Source organism: Colletotrichum karsti (genome assembly GCF_011947395.1).
Source record: "Colletotrichum karsti strain CkLH20 chromosome Unknown Scaffold33, whole genome shotgun sequence".
In the NCBI taxonomy this organism is placed as follows: Eukaryota; Fungi; Ascomycota; class Sordariomycetes; order Glomerellales; family Glomerellaceae; genus Colletotrichum; species Colletotrichum karsti.
This window is the reverse complement of record NW_024065933.1, coordinates 430335-449890: the sequence shown is the minus strand read 5'-3', so window position 1 is coordinate 449890 and position 19556 is coordinate 430335. Positions and strand designations below refer to the sequence as shown.

Below are 19556 nucleotides of genomic sequence, written 5' to 3'. Positions count from 1 at the left end.
CGTAGGATTGGCGCGCGAAAAAAAGCTGTGGAAACTCTGTGGACCGTCACGACATGTGAATCGCCTGAGGTCGGAAAATCAAAGTCTGCCATGTGGCGAACAATGCCCAACTGATAAGAATTTATTTGGCATCACTGCAACCTTCGTGATGGAGGTCCGGAAGATGTCCGCAACTGTGTTTCTTTCACCGCGTTTTGAGTTTTGAGTATTGAGTATTAGAACTTACTGAACTCATGGGTTTTCAGAGCACCGTCAGCTTCTACCGTTGACGTTCATCCTGACTTGGTCTCCAATTTTGAGACAACCACAGAAGATGACGCACAACAAGCACTCCCTCGACACCCGCCGCCTTTCGGTGGACGCGGATGGAGAGCCTCTCGGTCGCAGGACTTCAGCACTCGAAGAAGTTCCTACCTTCGTTCCCCCTCCCGGCTTCCCAGGACTTCCAGTCACACGGCGGAGGAGCACCGTATCCCAGACCTCCCGGGTCACCTTTGAGAATGAGCGTCCCGAGGACATGGAGGAGCTCGTCCACAGCGCCTCAGCTTTGAGCAGACACCGATCGCGGGACAGGCGCGAATCCCAGGACAACGTCTTCGAACTACCTGCGTTCCCTCGTGCGGCCAAGCCAGGCCCCGTAAGCACCATTCGAGAAGTTCCCTCAGAGTTTACCACACCGCAATCGACAAGACCTCCCTCTCCCGTATCTGGTTTCGCTTCTGGGCCTCCGTCTCCGGGAGAAACCTCCGGTACACAGACGCCGGCTGAGTTTGAGATCGGCACCGGTCAAGCCTATCCAGATGTCGGCACCATCGCCTCTTTTCGAGGAGCGATCCTGCTTCTCTGCACATGCGGTGCCCAGTTGATGGACAACGTGTTCATGAGTATGTATCCTTTCTTCGCATCGCATGTTAGAATTAGTATGCTGATGGTCAACAGCTGGCGTGAATATCGCGCTCCCCGCGATTCAGAAGGAGTTCAATGTGAAGAGTGGTGAACTCCAGTGGCTGATTTCCGCCTACACGCTTACCTTCGGCGGGTTCCTGCTACTCTCAGGCGTCCTTGCCGACCGTTTTGGCAGGAAACTGATCTTTTGCTCCGGCATGGCGACCCTCAGCATCTGGACCATTGCCAACGGTTTCGCCACCTCCTTCATCCAAATCTCCATCTTCCGGGCCCTGCAAGGAATTGGAGCGGCCATGACCGTGCCTTCAGCGGTGGGTATCATCAGCAACTACTTCATCGCGAAGGACAGAACCTTGGCTCTGACAATCTTCGGAGCCGCCGGGGCTGTTGGTTTCTGTCTTGGCTTGATCTTTGGAGGGTTCTTGACTTCGTCCTTGGGATGGAGATACATCTTCTACATCCCGGTCGCTGTCACTGGTGTTCTTGGCGTTCTTGGGTGGTTCTTCCTTCCCAAGGACCGTATCGAGGGCACTTCCCGCCCCAAGCTGGATTTCGCTGGCGCTGGTCTATCGACAGCTGGACTTATTCTGCTCAGCTTCGTTCTGTCAAGCGGCGGCGAGTACGGCTGGGGCAAAGCGTTCATCATCGCTCTGCTCATTGTTAGCATCGCCTTAATCGTCGCTTTCACATGGGTCGAGAAGAAGGTCGCCAACCCCATCATGCCGCTGTCTCTCTGGAAGCTTGAGAACTTCGCCGCTCTTTGGATCGGTGGTTTCGGTAAGTCAACATCTTCTTCAGCCGGCGGTCCTCAAGTCAAATTAACGCTAACCCTTGGTAGTCATGTACGGCGGATACCAGACGACAATCTACTACACCACGCTCATCGCACAAGAGGTCAACAAGCTCAGCGCCGGCGAAACCGCGATCCGATTCCTTCCCATGGGAGCCACCGGCTTCATCTTCAGCCTCTCCATGTCCCGCATGCTGGAGATTTTCAACCCCAAGTGGCTTCTTGCAGTGGGCATGGCAACCTGCGCGATCGCGCCAGTGCCCGCCGCGCTCATGAAAGACGACGACCTCAACTTCTGGAAGCACGTCTTCCCCACAACCGTCATCGGTGTAGCTGGCACCACCATCGTGTACTGCACCATCACCGTCGTCCTTCTGGCCTCGGTTCCCGTCAACGTCAAGAGCCTCTGCGGCGGGATGGTGAACACGGCGTTCCAGATTGGCAGTGGCTTCGGCCTCGCTATCGCAAGCGCTGTTGTCCAGGCCGTGGAAACGAAGAAGGGACACGGTCTTCTCCAGCAGTATGTCATGGGACTCTGGTGCTGCGTCGGTTTGGCGGGTGTTGGTGTGGTGGCAAGCATCTTTGGGGTTAAGAACGTTGGCAAGGTTGTCAACGGTCCAGTTATGGCGCATTAAGTTAATGATTCGAACGAAGTAGAAGGGATGACGTATGGGTATCAAAAGTTACAGGTTATGCTTTCGGGTATTGGGATAAGCTTACTGCTGATTCGGACATTCATGATGCGATATGATACGATAATAGCATAGACTTAGCTACAGGATGTCTTCAGACTTGCGATGATACTGATTTTCTTACCGGCTTTAAGGTCACACCTGGTTGAAAAACACAATAAGTCAGTCTGCGGCTGCGGAATGAATTATGTCCAGCACTTCTATTGCAGCTGTTCTTGCCAGTTTGTCGGCCCCCTGCCCTGGCGCCGGCTTTCCGGAAGCTCGCACCGCTCGGGTCAGGCCGTGTCCCCACCTCGCGCCGAAGCGCCGGCTCCCACTTCTCCGAGTCAGTACCATATGCGTTTCGTCATCGTTCATAGTTCACAGGGTCGTCATGACATATTCACGAGAACGAATGTCACCGTGCTTCCCGTCTCTCATTCGCGCACCTGAAACCTTATTGGATTGATAATCCAGAGCTGGCGTGGAGAGTACTCTTCAGGGGTGAGTCTCAATCACTTCGAAGCCGTGCCAGTAGCAAGTTAAAAAATCATGTTAATTCATTGCAGAGACGCTAAGAGATGCTTTGTTTGCGCAGCCACAATTCGAGGATTTGCTTAGCAATCGAGTTCCTGGAAACACAGCTTCTAAGTAGTATCAGTTGAAAGCATATGAAATCAACAGATATCATAGATAGGCTCCTGGCTTTCTCACTAGTAAGCCATTTTCTTTGAGTATCGCACCAAGTTATGACATGATTATGGTGTTCGTCATCTCATTATTAAAAGTCTGCAACTGAAATCCGGTATCACCCTCTGGTATCTGGTATCAATGCCCTCCCACGCCCCATGACTCCCGATATCCATCTACTTAAATGAATCAAGCTCTATCGAGTTCTTACTGTCACCAGATGGAGGCATACTCTCGTGCCGTATCCTGACTTCCTCTGTTTTCATAATGCCACGCGGCGTGGTCTGGCCACTCTCCGCATCTTGCAAAGCCTCTTGCGACTCTTGCCATCTGGCATTCGACATGACAACAACAGAGTTTCTTCCGTAATGCGTGTTCTGGCCGTATCGCTTAGTTCTGGTCTTCGCCGTCTCGAGAGGGTTCGTTTGTGTTCTGCTTCGCCCGTAGCTCCGCGAGGCTGATTTCAGTTCGCGATACAACATTCTCCTAGGAACTCACACGTTAGTGTTTGCCATGCCAGTTGAACATGTATTACTCACAAAACTGGAATCGACACGGCCATGATGGATGCGGCGGGTTCCGTCAGCGTCCAGATGGTCAGGTCCACGCGGTCGTACGTGATATCTGTGCTGGTCATAGAAACGACCAGCACAGCTTTGACGATCCCGCAGGCTCCGGCACTACAAGAGGTCAGTATCAAGAAATGCAGATGCCGAACGAGTAAACTGACATGGCTCCTAAACTCATAGCCACCGCAACTCCAAATCTCTCGCGTCGCCGCATGGTTGCTCCCATGAGGATCGGCCAGGGCATAAAGGCCAACACGAAGTCCAAGATGGCGGAGTAATCTGCGAGATGGATGTCAGCCTCAAACACATCGATGATAAGAAGTTGCAGACTTACAAGCAGCGAAGAGTTGATATCGCACAAGTTGCGTCTTGTCCCAACACGTCCCCGGTACGGTGCTATCCCAAACCCTTGCCAACGGGGTGCACTTGGCGAACCCAAACATCCATACCAGGTTCATCGAGATGTTGATCGACACGATCACAAATATGAGAAAGTATTTCGTCCATGTGTTGGTTACGATCCGGTACAACGTGAGGGCGAATGACGTCTTGCTCGTCGTCGTCGCGATGATGCCGAATGTTGCGACGAGAATCGTGAAGAGGTTAATTTCCTTCTTGTTCTCATCGCTGATGGTCCAAAGGTGACGACCGAAACCCAGAGACACAATGTAGGTGTTGATGGAGACGGAAATCGCCAAGGATCCCTTTGCGCATGACACAGTTAGATTGAGCTTTCGTGAGATGTGATGCGAACGAAGCATGGCCGACATACCCAGGACCCGATCAGTAAATGGTCGTCCCACCACAAACCCCTACCACGCCATATTTTGCAGTATATGCGGAGGAACAGTAGGATAGCGCTCGCGCCTACTAATGACCACGTTGAGGCCAGCAACCGGCCGCCTCTATCGTCGGCCATTGTCGACGTCGCGGCATAAGCCCAATCGCCGGGTGTTTGGTGGACAAATGCTTGAAGCGGTTGGCAAAGGTCCAGCAAGAGTTCGACGACCAGCCCCCAAAAGAAGAGGAGCACCTCATTCTCATAATATGGACACCATGGTATCGATGGTTTACATGATCAGCGCACCTTGCAAGGGGGTATCCCAGATCCAACAAAGGTTCCCTCCCCGAACACAACCGTTAGTTTGGTGGTCCTGGGAAGACCTCCCCGAAATCTTTCGCGCTATGTGCCCCATCTCGAAACCAGGGCGAAAGTTACAAACTTCCAATCACTGCATGTGTGCGCTAGGGCGTGCCGACTCGTCCCAGTTACAGTAAGAGATAGATGCCGAGTTCGGATGGACGTTCAGTCTCCCGCTTTCCTGCCTTGATTAAGTCGGCCGGTCGGCCGGCGGATTGGATTGGGTTTTCCTTATTGGGGGATTCCGATGGTAAGGGGTCAACTGGAGGATTGGGCAATCGCACATGGACGAAACCCCGGCATTAGAATCCTTTGATCTCGTATCTTTCACACCACCTCCGGCATGTTGAATTGCCCCGATGCAGTACCGCGGTACATCATATTAGGGACCGGTGGCGTTGCAGGAACCGGGAAGTACGGAGAGGGAAGTTCGGCAGAGCCATCGGCTATTGATACACATCATGTTCGGCCGGAGATTGTTGGTTTTTGTCCTGAGTGCAGTTATTAACCAACGGTTTTCAACGAGGAGGAGACCAACAATTCTTCTCTTCTCTTCACCAACATCTGATCTTCGCTTACATCGGGTATCGGGTACCGGGCGACAATTTCCATTCCCAACGTAACCTGGCTTGCAACTCCGCGTTGTCTCCTCCCAAAGATCCTTTTGATCACGCCAGGCCAAGAGATCCCAGCCTTACTTGCTAGCTGGGGTAGACCCTCTAGTACCGAACTCAAAATGATGTGGATTAAACGGGGTAGGATCCCATTCGTGCGACTGTGAGATTTACCCCGGTTATACATGAACCTGGGCTTCTAGACTCGGTTAGCCGAGGCCAGCAACTTGGAAGTCATTAACCGTCCACCAACGCGAACTTGGCTGAGCAGTAGCGTGGTCTCACCATTTTGCACTGCTAAGCCGGATTTAGAAACGCTTGTCCGATGCCGCGCAAGAAGTTGGAAGAAACGCTAGACATCTACGGGATATGATTACGAGATGAAATCAAGGGCCACGACGACGGCGACCCTTACTACAGGGTGAAGAATCTCATGGGAGCCACGCGAATCCCGTTCCAGGACATGCAAGCATCATGCAACTTTGCTGCAGAACCCTTGATCGTCCCCGGACCCGAAAGGCCAGCATAGACAAGATGGGTCATGGGGATTCTGTTGGATCCAGGGTCGATCGATAGTGTGATGAATCGTCGGTGATTACTATCCCAATTTGCTTCTAGTTTCGACGCCGTCCAAGCCGTAGTTTCTAGGCGCTACCGGGAAGGATTCTTCAACGGCAATGAGGCAACTACTTGGCCTTGACATAATGTCACGACTAGCTGCCAGCTCCTGACTCCCAGCTAGCTCTGCAGCGTGCAGGTTCAAATTCAATTTCTTGCGATTGACATGAGACACGCCGTTTTCAGCCACCATATCAACGACCCTTTGGACTTCTAGAAGCATTCCTTCGAGTCACCACGCCGTTGAAACCTGCCCAGAATGCGTCCAAACGCAGTTAACCTTCTTCTGGTGTTCCTGTCGGGCTTGGACCTGTCCGAGGGCTTGCCAGGCCACCATGACGTTTCGCCTCCTTCCGTGCGCCTCTCCAACGGAACCTACGTCGGTGTGTGGAACGAGCAGTACGCGCAGGACTTCTTCCTGGGCATCCCGTATGCGCAACCTCCCATTGGCTCTCTTCGGTATGCAGCACCTCAGCCTTTGAACTCTTCGTTCGAAGGGACCAGGTCTGCCGCCGAGTATGGCTGGATGTGCATCGGGTACGGCTCAGACACGGCCAACCTGGGCAGCCCGGTCTCGGAGGATTGCTTGACAATCAACGTTGTTCGTCCGGCCGGCACGAAGCCAGGAGACAACCTCCCCGTTGGCATTTGGGTTCACGGAGGTGTAAGTAAAGGTTTTCCCAAGATGAGACGGACACCTTCACTGACTTTGACCGGGACAGAGTTACGTCAACGGCGGCTCACGCGACCCGAGGTACAACCTGAGCTACATTGTCGAGCAATCCGTCAAGGAGAACAAGCCAATCATCGCGGCCTCTATCAACTACCGCCTCTCTTACTGGGGTTTCCTCTTCAGCAAGGAGCTCCAAGACGACCACGCGGGCAACATCGGCTTCAGAGATCAACGCCTGGCGCTTCAATGGCTCCAGGAGAACATCGCCCCCTTCGGCGGCAGCCCTGACAAGGTCACCATTTGGGGAGAGTCCGCCGGTGCTCGCTCTCTTGGAATGCAACTCATCGCTTATGATGGAAAGCACGACAACCTCTTCCGCAGCGCAATTCTAGAGAGCGGCAGCTCGGTTGCCAAGTTCGTTGGTGCTGATGCCTGGCAGCCATACTTTGAAGCTCTCCTGCAAAAGACAGCATGCGCCGACGCAAGCGATCGATTGGGTTGTCTGCGAGCACTTCCCTGGCAGACTCTCAACGCCATTTTCAACGGCACGAACCCACTGGGTGTTACGCCGCCTACCATCAGCGCTGTCATCGACGGCGACTTCATCACGGGGAAGGCGACGACTCTTCTTTCAGCGGGAAAGTTCGCACACGTCCCGCTGTTGCTCGGCAACAACTTCGATGAGGGTACGGGATACGCAAAGCAGGGCATCAACACCACCGAAGATTTCGAGGCGTGGCTCGCGAGTAGTCTGCTGGCCGACTCCACCCAGATCGAGGCGATCAAGAAGCTGTACCCCGACGACCCCGCCGTCGGCATCCCCGCGTCGTATCCCGATCGACCCACCGGGACTGCGTTCGGATCCCAGTGGAAGCGCGTCGCCGCCGTTGCGGGCGACTACCAGCAGCACAGCGGTCGACGACTTCTTGCCAGCTCCTATGCTGGCGCGGGACTGCCGGTCTATTCTTACATGTGGAACGTCTACGTCAACGGCCTCGCTCCCATTTACGGCGCGACCCATTTCCAAGAGGTCGCTTTTGTGTTCAACAACGTCAAGGGCTTGGGCTATGCCACCAACCCTTTCGAGGGCAAGCCTGAGTCATACGTCCAGCTGGCGGATCTGATGAGCAAGATGTGGGTGGCTTTCATTCACGGCACCGATCCGAATCAGTGCACTCGTCCGTGGGCGAAGGGCCTCTCATGGCCCCAGTACACCCCGAATCGGCCGCTGAACCTGGTTTTTGACGCCAACTACACTAGACTGGGCTACGTCGCAAAGGATGACTACCGGAAGGCGGAGATTGCTTATATGCAGCAGAACGTGTTCAATTGAGTGTAGAAGTGCGCATTTCATGGTTCCTTAAAAGCATATATAATTGTAATAACCACCGCTTCACTAAGCCAGATGCCATCACTCTGATAATGGTTTTAGTTGTGTTGCCACATCCCTCCTCACATCATGGCTTTCTTCCAAAGATGAACAAGAATCGGCTCTAATTTTCTCAAGCCCGCCATAGTGACTACAACGGTTGATTTGACAAGAGGATTTATACTGCCATTCACTGTTGAGGGTACCGAAGGTGTTCTCAATCCGTGAAATCACTCACCGTACCAAAATTCACCATGGGGTCGGAAGCCGCAATGACGATGCAGTGACTGTAGCTGGATTTCTTTTATATATGTGTCCCGTGTGAAGACCCAGAACGAATGCAGTGTCAATCAAGCAATACACCGATACAAAAGCATCATTGGCTACAGACTAACAGTCTTACATATATCACCCAGCGATTGCCCTCCAAGTACTTCACGACATCTACGAAGGTCTCAGCAAATAAGCGATTTCGTTTTAGGCTAAACTGCAACTGTCTCCAAGATGCTCAGTAAGCAAGACCAAGATCGTGAGCTCAAAAAGCGGGCAGAGAAGGCAAGACAAGAGGCCGCGAACCATAGAATGGAGCAGGCGGCGCAAGTAAGTTCTCTTTCCGCGCACAAGCATGCACAGCAAATTTCCTAACAGGTCTTCAACTGGGCGTAGAACATCGCCAATGCCGCAACCGTCATTCGGGAACAGCGTCGTGCCCAAGAACAGCAGCGCCAGCAGCAGCAGCAGAATCGCCGCTGAGGACCTGGACATGAGAGCAAGGACGTCTTTCTAGTTACTATAGAAGTTCGACCAAGAGCCATAGCTAGTAAAATCATTACCTTTTGATCAAAGTCTTGTCAAGTGATACCTGGCTGCCGCTGGTCCTTTTGATCCTTGAAAGAAGTGGAATTTTGGTGAGTACCAAATTGCGCTGGATTTTAGTTCAACGGTGGCAAGGCTTGAAGGATATTCGAGTGCGTTGAATTTAGTGTAAAATTCCGCATCCTGATTGTTTAATTTAGTAAGTAGACTCTCTTTGTCGTTCCAATGGTTATACATATAGATCATGTGTTCTCATGTTGATCTCGTGCAACGTGACTGCTTGGGGTATCATAAGCATCTTTGGATTTCAGAAGTGCGAAGCTTACTATCTGTTGTCAAAAGTGAGAATTAAATGCTTCCCAGCGATGCGCAACATTGTATCTCAGCTACCACGACGCGAACCGCGTATTTGATCTGCGAGTATTCTTTGAGATTTTCTTTCCACAGCTGGGAATTCGGACAGAATATACTTGTGCTCACGGTTTCAATCGCCTTTCACCGTGTTAGTAATGCTTTATAAGCTCGCGATCAGTAATATTTCTATACAAGAGAGGTGTTAGGCCCCTATTTAGCTTAATTTGGTGCTGAATGCCGTTGAAGATTGACGTAGATCACCTTATTATAAATGCTTGAACTGCTGATGAATTCCATCAAAGCATCCAACTGCGTCTCTGAGTACATTCACTGGATGATCTCAAGCTTGGTATCAATCTCCAGTGAAGTATATGATACCATTCCGACCGAGTGTAAAATATCAGATATATGCTGCCGTTCACCAAGAATGCCTTTCTCGTGGAAGTGTCATTGCGATTATGTGCTGACCTATTTAAGAACCTACTAATGTGCCCCGAGAGACTGACGAGAACTCAAGCAGAATCTCAAGGTATCAAACCCAGAAGGACACCACTCAGCCAAACACACCTACCGCCCACCACAAACAATCTACCAAGCAGGCCGCTCCCTTCACCAGTATTCAGGATGTCTGCAATGAAGCAGGACGAAGACCGAGAGAGTCAGAGACGAAAGGAGCAGCAGAGACGGGAACAGGAGAGGACTGCGAGAGCGAACTTAGCAGGAGTAAGCATCACAAACCCGCATTTTGAATGACACTCCATTGTCACATTTCGCAAAGCCTTTTCATATCTACTAACCAAAACTCATTTTGATAGAGAATAAGAGATAGTCTCAACAGGGCAAATGAGTTGGCAAGGCAAGAGCGGGAGCGCCAGCAGCGCGAAAACCGAGACCGTCGTTAGGTTAGGTGGGTTTGAAGCGATCAACGTGGTGGAGCGTGGTCAATCGGTGCGTGCCTTTTAGTGGCAATCATATAGTATAGCTCTCGCGGAATCTTCACGCAGGCACAGGTAATGGAAACCCTGTTTCCAAATCTTCATGCTCCAAAATGCTCAGCTTGTTCGCATTCACCACGATGCCCTCCCATCACGGACCCTCTCTCACCTCTCGCCGTCCGTCAACAGGCTCATCCGCGAGCACAATCTGCCTCCCCTCCAGTCTCACTTTGACTTCCTTCGCAGCCTGCTTCAGCTCCCCTATGGGCCGAAGACCGCCGCCCGCTGCGGAGTGGCAGTCCCTGCTGAGGGCCACCATGGGACCCAGGGACGAGTCTTTCAGATCGCGCACCGGACCCGGCTCGTCGTCGTTCAGCTCCCCCCTCCTGACCTGATTGGCGATCGTCAGGGCCAGAAACACGATGGCGATGGCGATCTCGGTCGCGAGCAGCGAGATCCAGCCCCATGTTATCCTGACGTACGAGGCCTCTTTCCAGGCCTCGCCGGTGACGTTGAACGCTGCGTGGGCGAAGGTTGTTGGTTGGCCGACTCGGATTCTGTGGGCGATAGGTCAGCTAAGGTCTTTAGATGTCTTCAAATCCGTCACAAGCCATCGTTTTGGCACGGAAGAGGACCCATCCGTGTGAAGAAAGGCGGCGGGGACTTACAAAGCTGAGAGACTAGTCGCAATGTTCGTGTAGATGTTGCTCAGAGCTGCCTGGCGGTTTTCAAGACTGTCGTGCAGGGCGAAGAGGACAGACTGATGAAGCCTCCTCACGAACTCACCGCCGGCATAAATGATCGGCGTGTCCTCGTCTATCTCGGTATCGGGGCTCACGCTCGCGTACCCGACCAAATAACTCTTCATCGTCCCGGCCATGTCCTCCAGACCGAGGTAATTGGCGGTGAAGCTCTGCGTGCTGCCCGAGGACGGCCCATCAGGGGCGGAAGATGCGTTGCTCGCCACCTTGAGCTCGAGCACCTCGTCCCACCTGTCCTGGCGAGTCTGGCAGATACTCGACTGCTCGTACAGGAAAGAACTGCAGTTCATGTCGAGGAACGAGCCGCCGACCGGCTCGATCAGCTCCATGTCGGTGAACGACTCGACCACGCGGGTGGCCTCCACGCCCGTGCGCACCTCCGTCTCGTACGTCTGGGCGCAGAGGTGGAAGAGCACCTCGGTGGCGTCGTGCCGGAACTCGCCAATGTTGTTTACCAACTCCTTGACGGACGGGGCGTCGTTCTTCTTCGATCCCCACCACGTGTCGTTGTAGACCGTCGGCGTGGTGTACATCACGGCAAAGGATGCGATCCTCGTCCGCTGGAGGGCGGGGTCGTCGCCGAAGGCGAACGTCAGGTTCCCGTTCAGCATCTCGGCGTAGACGGCCAGGTTGTTGTAGTGCGCCATGTCGAGGCCTCCGCCGAGAGAGGCGCGGTAGACCTTCAAGTCGGGTACGGCCCGGATGGACTCCCCCATGACGGGCGTCTCCAGCATGCTGGAGTTCGCGAACTCTTCGACGGTGAGGTGAGATGATATGTTGGCCATTTTCACGCAGACGCCGAGGGATTGGTATTGGTTAAAGGTGCAGTTACCGGTTGAACACGTCGCTCTGCCGGTGGTGATGTCGGCGAACGAGAGTGGCTTTAGGAACCCTGTGAAGTCGAGTAAGGAGCCCATGTAAATCGCTTGTTGCGTCGCTCTGTACAGCTCATCCCTCGGTGCTCTTATATCCAAAACGGCCTTCGTCACGGCCTCTTCTCCCGCGACTAACGTATCGCGGATAGGGTAGTCAATGCTGAGCTGTGTAACCGGTGCCGTCACGGTGCTAATGATGATCAGGAGCGCACCGAGAGCAACAACGTGACGGAAGCGAAACCGCCATATCAGAACCAACGAACCCCAGGCCCCTCTGCTTGCCTGGTCAATGACGTGAAAGTCGTACAGTGACTGTGGTTTTTCCTGGTTGAACCACGTCCATTGCGTCTGGCTGATGGCGACGGAGACCGGCACGATGAAGGCGGCTTTTGTCAGAGTGGTGAAGAAGGCCACGAAGGAGTTGAGAGTGATTCCCCAGGGCCAGTTCGGTAGGCTTTGCTGGTCGAATTTGGAGAGGACGACGACGATGACTACAGACGAGGACCATGAGCATTTCGCACATACGCTTCACATCGAAAGCACAACACAGCAGAGACGCACCGATGAAGAGGATAATACTGAGAGCGATGCAGATTAGCTCGAGCGCCCAAATCCTCCAGAGTGACCTGCCGCGAGTTGTGGTCCTCGTCTTCTCGGCAGACGTCTCGGAGATGTAACTCGGCGGCTGCGATGCGCCGTCGCTCTGGTCGCCCGGGCACTCTTGGATGCTGCTGTACGTCGCCACGGGCTTCCTCGGAATCGAGAACGTCTTTACGGGCTTGAAGCTTTGTGGGCTGCTCTTCCAGGACTGCGGTGAGAGTGCCTCATGTTTGTCTCGGGTTGTCTCACGGGGAGGGCCAAATGATGGTTGAAAATTTGGAAAAGGCGAGTTCTGGGAGTGAGGCCATCCTGGCCCCTCGCGTCCAAGACTAGAGAGGTCCAAGGTCAACGGAGAGGCCGGAGACACGCAGTCATCATCTGAACTCGGCCTTGTTTCCTGCCGATGTCCCTGGGAAGTTGTCATTGGCGATATTGTACGGGGTGCTGCTTGCCAATGGGCCATGTTGAGAAAAGCTCTCGGTGCTCATCGGGACCGCACGAGAAACAACGTGGACTCGGAGAGGGCCACCTCCTCCTACAAATAACGCCAGCATTCTTTATCGCAAGATGATGCCACAAACACAACCCGTCCAACATCACAGTTCCCAATAATAGACCTGCAGTTTGGTAGCACTTCAGACCCCACAGCTAAGCCACCCGTGCAAACACGCGAAACAAGACATTTGGGGGCGGTGATAGGTTCATCGGTCCAGCCAAGGCTGCGTCCGACATCGTCTGCCCTGGTTTGTCCCGCAGCTCGCATCATCAGCCCCCAGCGGGCCGCAGAGATCTGCGTCGAGCCGCCGGTAATCGCCCAGCAGGGCTCACTCAGGCTGACGCTGTGTGCATTATCCGAGGCGGGAAGGTGAGATTCGTTGGGTGGCTGTGGGAAGAGGAGGAGAGTCGTGATTGGCGAGAAAACCTCGTACGTACCGACGATGTAACGCCGCACATGCGTGTAAGACTGTAAAGTAACCAACGCCCTTCAAGGGTCCTTGGCGAGTTGTCAAAGAACTGATCTGTGGATGTTCCTTTACGGCTTCCTTTACTCTTTCTTGTTTTCTAAAGAATTGTTGTTGTTTCTCGATTTCTGTACCTGACCCCCATTTCAAACAAATCCGTAGTTTATCTGAGCCGCCAAATCTTCATAAGAAAAGTCTATCTCACGCAGGTCGTAGCCAAAGTTTCTCAGGATAGCAACCTCGTCCACAAACTCTTCTGGATATCTGTCAATCGTCACGTTGAAGCTCCAGCGCAACCTCTTGACATATACCAACATACTCTCCCTCCTGGAGTTCAGGAGCTTTTGGATGAAGTAAGCATCATATTCGGTATCGACGGTTCCGTCGACCATGAAGTACGGCAAGACCCATCTGTTCACATCTCCGGCGGGGAGTTCGACACTCCGAAGCATGAGCGTGGAAGCAAGCGGGGAAATACCGAGTTCCATGGTCGAATCAAATTCTGAGCGTATTTGGACCAGGTTCAGAACAGCATCCAGTAGCAGATCGTCGTTGATTTGCAAGTAAATCGCCTGTCCAAGCTCGGGCTCCTCTTGCGATCTTGTCAGAAGCGTGAACTCGTATGGAACCCAGTCGGAGTGACAGTCGACGCGAAGAATGCAAACTTTGGATTCGAGGTCGGCTAGGATCCCAGTGGCGACGAAAGCTTTGATGATGCTCAGGACATCGAATCTTTTGATTGTTTCTTCGGATGGGCCGCAGTTGAACTTGTTCAAAACATACAGCAAGAATCCACGCCATGAGTGACGCATACTGGGAAGCTTCAGCGGCCAGCTTGTTGTTTCCAAGTTTCTCTTCGAATCGTTCCGTTCAGACGAGACAAACATTTCCAATATTCTTGGAATAACGTCGAGGCGAGGAGCATTAATCGTTGTGGCAGGAAAGGTCGCGCCAATCAGGTGTTCTATGATTGGGTTGGGACAAATTGCTTCCAAAACAAGAAGACCAGTCGACATGACTTCTCTGGTCTTCTTCATCCGTCCCAAATTTTCTGCGACCCAATCCGGTTGGCCCAACACGGCAGCAACCGCAAGAAGCTGCTGATTGCTCGTCAATCCCTTGGGAGGATTGGGGAAAATGCCTTCTGCCTGTCTCAAACACAAAGACAGAAAGTGATGCGAACTCTCCATGGAAACCCGCGGTTCTTTAGACTCATGTATTCTCAGAAACATTTCCGTGAAAACAGAATGGCGTGCATCCATCCCGGACCAGCGATAGTGCCGTGGATGATCGTCGCTGGGCGCCAGTATGCAAACCAGCATGAGGCTAGCTGTGGCCTTCCTCATGAATGATCGCTCATCCATTCTCAACGGATCTATACCAAGAACCTTCCTGCCGAAATCATCATCGAGAAGAAAGTCCACAACAGTCCTGTGAATGAAACGAACAGTGGCGTTCGCCCAAACGCCCAAGTTGTCCTCGTCATCTGATACAAACGCAGATTGTGAAGCAGTGGGTTCAGCTACCTCAAGCAGCCCCATACACCTTGTGGGCAGCGTCCGAACAGTGTAGGCGCATCTATCTAGAAGACCACGTCTAGATGGAAGGGCTCCGGACTGCGTGAAAGACTGGAGGGGCGCAACCCACGACGCTGTTGCGAGTTGAAGCACGCTGCACTCATTAACTTGAGACCAGTTTTTGTAGTCTTCCTCGAGTCTCTCCAGCACGAGTTGAAAGTACAGCGCGGCTTCTGTTTGGTAGAATGTGCTGTCTCCGTTTGACCTCATCCACATGTCCCGATACAAATCGCTGATGTCCTTTGGAAGAGAGCTTATGCGGGAATGAATCATGTTCCAATCATCGTCGTTGCGCAGTCCTCGCCTCAAGCTTTGTAAAACAAGAACCACCCACAGAAAGACGCCTTCCGCCCTGAGAAGAATCAATGCTGTGACGCTAGCCCGCCCGTCTCTTGATTTGATGTCAAATTCTTTCAACATGTCGCTCGAGTACTTTTCAATATCTCTCTCAGTGAGATCTTGCATCAAGAGCATCGGGTGTGTTTCCAGGTGCTGTTTGAAGATTGGCTCCGGGCGACTTGAGACGCAAACCTTGACTTTGTCTTTCTGGACGAGTCTGGCCAAGAAAATGATGAACTGGTATTGCTCATCACCATCCACGTCAGATATTTCGTCTAGGCCATCGATCAAGAAAAGAAATGAGCAATCCGAGTGTCGCAAGAGATCCAACAAGGTTACTTCCAAATCTCCAATGGTCCAATCGGTGTCACTGGTCTTATTGTTGATGTCCATAACTGACGCTAAGCGCTGGCCGTATTGTTCAGACACCAGCATCGCCTGATGAAGTAAAGAGCAAAGTATCCCTTTGTAACTTTTTTGCATTCGCATTCCAGGTTTCCAGATGAAATGGGAGATGACCTTTGAATTTGGGTGCCACATTCCCAGGATCTCAGTGGTCTCCTCACTTGATTCGATGAATTTCATCAGGGTGCTTTTCCCTGAGCCGGGCTTTCCACTGATCCAGTATGGTTTTCCCTCATGATCTAGGAGCCATTGAACGAAGCTATCCCAAAGTGGAAAGGCAAGCTCATGTCCACGTCCGGGATCGCTGTCAACACTGTTCTTGGCATCCTTATCTCCATCACCATCTTTCTCATAGTTGTACTGATCTGGGCTTGTGCCTTGATTTCCCAACGGACTTCCGTCTGTCTCAACTTCAAATCCTGTGGACGAGCCCAAATCTTCCGACGAAGTCTGAGCTCCAGGAGAGCCGCTACGGCGGGCGAGGTCGATTGTGCCATACTCCTCTATGAACGCGTCATCGTCGGTATCGTCGTCGAATTCGTCATCAGTAGATAGCTCCTCCACAATGTCCAGATATGGATTGTTCCCTGGTGGTTTCTTGTAAACCGCACTGTCATCCCTCGGATTATCCTCCACGATGTCCGGGTCTGGAGTGTCCTCTGGTGGTTCCTTATAAACCGCATTGTAATCCCGTAGATTGTCGTTGAAAATCCACCGGAGTGTTTCTGGGTGAGAGGGTTTTAAGCTGTTCTTCCGCTCATTCATGCCTTCGTACTTCAGACTGTGAAGCAGACGTTGATAGGCGTGGTCAGCAGCCGTTGCCTCGTCGACTGACGAGATCTTCCGAGACAAGGCGTCTTGTATTTCGATGCTCGAGGACGAAACAACGTTGGCAAAACGGGTTTCGTGAACTCTGAGCTCGGTCGAAAATTCCCTCCCGAGCGCTGTAATAGCATCCTGGGATTTGGATGACTGGGTCGTGACTTGGTCGCGGACGACTTGGGACTCGTCTCGGATAATCTTCCGCAAGACGTTTGAGTCGCGGGAATGCGTGGCGATGAAGTTCTTCAGCGTATCATCCACGCGTTCGAAGGAATCCCTACTTTTGCCGAAGAACGCCTCTGCTTTGGCGAAGAGCCTCACTAACACCAGGGTTTCCATCGTGTTCTGTGCATTCTCGAGACTCGTCTTGAGGCGATCCAGCCGCCGCTTTCGCCAAACAGCTCTCGACGTGGTAACCAATGCAGACAGCTTACTGTTCGAGCTGGGCGTAAGATATGTGATCTCATCATCGAGGTCTTTTGCGTGCTGAATGCAACTGCGAGAAATGACCAGCAGACGTTTCTCTGCGCCGGTAGTCTGGGGTGTCGGGGTTCCCTTGCTCGTCAGCAAGTTCGTTACTTCAGCGGAGGTTTCTTGAAGAGCCTGCGCCTTGAGCTTCAGATCGGGCTCTACTTCGCCGCTATGGTAGATTCTGCAACACAAGGAGACTGTATCGCGACCGGAATCGATGAGTTGCATGACATTGCAGGCGAGGCTCAGGCCTGCGATGCCCTCGAGACCGGACATGGCGCAGTACGGCGTGACGGCACTGTTCTGTGTCGAGTGTTAGGAAGAGAGTGAGAACATCAGGCAGAGCGGGGGAGAAGACCTTGGTCAGGCTGCCAGCACGAAATACCTTAGGTGAGACGCGGCCGGATTTGCGGGCTATTGAGGCAGTCACACCACCTCCAACTGGCACCTGCATACACCAACGACAAGGCGCCTTTTCACCAGACATATCGATTGCGCTTGACAGCTTCCATGCCGAAGCGCTTCCAATGACGGAAAAAACAACTGCCCCACAGGACCTTCGTCCTCGTACCATTCAGACCACGTCTGTTTTCTCAGGGCTTTAGAGGTGGTTGGTTCTAAAGCTGATATTAACTGAGCAAAGTCGCGGACGTCATTCAATGCCTGGAAACTGTACTTGAATTCTCAAAGATTACTAGTCAATTGCGACTTTACTAGTTGCGGCCGTGCAACTCGGCGGCGGCTATGGCCCTTAAGATATCGCGAGAAAATAGACGGTCTAGAAAATAGACGGTCTGGTACGAGAGCTCCATAACAATGCCCAAAAATCGGACATTCTCTGTTGATTGCGGTGTGGCGGAGGGGCTCACCATGTTTGGAATGATTGTCCAAGATTGCACCCATTCCCGAGACTCTACCTTCATGAGATCGTTCAAAGGCTCTGAGCTGCCATTTGGTCTAGAAGACGGTATTATCAACACGCTAAATCATACACCACTCTATCTGCGCGCGCCCTCACCCCGACGTCTACCTCCTCTCATGCACCAACCGCCCCTTAACCCAAACGCCCCTGGTATTCCGATCATCGCCGTTGAAAACCCATTTGGCAATCCTCTCCTCCCAGTCCTCCCACCCAAAAACATCAACATTCGAATCCCACCCGGCCTCCCCCTCGCCGTCCACAACCGGCAACCCCACCAGCTGCGCATCCCACTGCATGCCCACCTCGAACCCCCCGATCCTGTCCCCGAGCCCGACGACCCGCGCGCCGCCCCTGGTGCCGAGGAACAGCACCTCCTCCACGGTCAGCTTGGCCCTCTCCTTCTCCTCGCCCTCCATCCCCATCGCGACGTGCCTCGAGACCAGCGCCGCCTGCCGCGCCGCCTCCAGTATGCTCGGGCTGTACCCGCCGCTCATGTCCGTCCCGAGCCCGACCTCGATGCCCTTGTCCCACAACCACCGCACGCGGGCCGCGCCGCTGGTGATGGACGAGTTGCTGCACGGGCAGTGCGAGATCTTGGCCCCGCGCTCCGCGATCGTGCTCGCCTCCTCGTCCGAGAGATGGATCGCGTGCGCCAGCACCGTCTTCTCCCCCAGAAGCCCGACGTCGTCGTACACCGCCGTGTAGCTCTCGCTCTCGGGGAACAGCTCCTTGACCAGCTCGATCTCGCCCTGGTTCTCGGAGATATGCGTCTGCACCAGCACGTCCAGCTCCTTCTGCATCGCGCTGAGCCCCTTCATCGCGTCCGCCGAGCACGACGGCGCGAACCTGGGCGTCAGGACCGGCGCGACGAGGTCGAATCCCGGGTCGATGGACCGGATGTGCTCGATCGTCTCCCGCGTCCTGCGCAGCGAATCCTCCGCGTCCTCGTCCTTGTAGTACTCGGGACATAGCCCGGGCCGGTCCATACACACCCTGCCCACGAACGCTCTCTGTCCCAGCCTCAAGCAGATATCCGCCAGGAGGTTCGTGGCCGCGACGTCGATGGTGGCGTAGTACGCGGACGTGGTCGTCCCGTGTGCGAGCGTCCTCTTCACGCAGGCCGTGTACACCCTCTTGGCCTTGTCCAAGTCCTTGAGGCTGGACTCGAGGGGGAACGTGTACGTGTTCAGCCAATCCAGTAGCGTCGACTTTCCAAAGATGCCTACGTTGGGGTATTGTGATGCGTGGACGTGGGTATCTGCGGGTCTGGTTAGTGCCGGCTCCAATGCGGGGTGGGATATCATGGGAGGCCGAGACATTGTGTCTCGAATACCCGTTCCCGCCCGCTGAACAAGACTAGGATGGAGGTAAAATGACATACCGATGAATCCAGGAAAGTAGAACTCTCCCTCCCCGCCAATTCTCACTTTCACATCCCCCCTCGTCCAGCCAAGTCTGGGAAACAGCACGGCCTGAGCCTCCTCTAACCCCGCGCACCTCTCGACCGCGACAATGGTTCCATCGGTATCTACGCAGACGGCCGTGTCGTGGAGGTACTCTAGTTCCTCCCGCGATTTGGAGTGCACGAAAGTCCCGAGGAACAACTGGTTGCCGCGGCGGTCCTTCTCTTGGCGCGGGGCCGATGCGGGGGACGGATCCCTAATCATATCGCCCAT

The 19556-nt window shown here is 53.4% G+C and overlaps 4 protein-coding genes across 4 annotated transcripts; 2 read left to right on the top strand and 2 right to left on the bottom strand.

Moving 5' to 3' along the window:
* Positions 1-313: 313 nt before the first annotated feature.
* Positions 314-2331, top strand: CkaCkLH20_09389 (efflux protein; the record flags this gene model as incomplete). The annotated part of the gene is made up of 3 exons (XM_038892104.1): positions 314-884; positions 940-1683; positions 1745-2331. 3 exons carry the CDS (start codon positions 314-316, stop codon positions 2329-2331), a joined length of 1902 nt encoding a protein of 633 aa, XP_038742687.1.
* Positions 2332-3233: 902 nt separating this feature from the next.
* CkaCkLH20_09388 (uncharacterized protein) lies at positions 3234-4545 on the bottom strand (the record flags this gene model as incomplete). The annotated part of the gene is made up of 5 exons (XM_038892103.1): positions 3234-3543; positions 3597-3737; positions 3788-3905; positions 3961-4330; positions 4399-4545. 5 exons carry the CDS (start codon positions 4543-4545, stop codon positions 3234-3236), a joined length of 1086 nt encoding a protein of 361 aa, XP_038742686.1.
* Positions 4546-6258: 1713 nt separating this feature from the next.
* CkaCkLH20_09387 (carboxylesterase) lies at positions 6259-8005 on the top strand (the record flags this gene model as incomplete). Its single annotated transcript, XM_038892102.1, has 2 exons — positions 6259-6663; positions 6722-8005. The coding sequence occupies 2 exons, from the start codon at positions 6259-6261 to the stop codon at positions 8003-8005; spliced, it is 1689 nt and encodes a 562-aa protein (XP_038742685.1).
* A 2292-nt stretch (positions 8006-10297) lies between these two features.
* Positions 10298-19556, bottom strand: CkaCkLH20_09386 (uncharacterized protein; the record flags this gene model as incomplete). The annotated part of the gene is made up of 8 exons (XM_038892101.1): positions 10298-10703; positions 10815-12273; positions 12344-12616; positions 13550-13600; positions 13664-14157; positions 14716-17261; positions 18018-19138; positions 19262-19556. 8 exons carry the CDS (start codon positions 19554-19556, stop codon positions 10298-10300), a joined length of 6645 nt encoding a protein of 2214 aa, XP_038742684.1.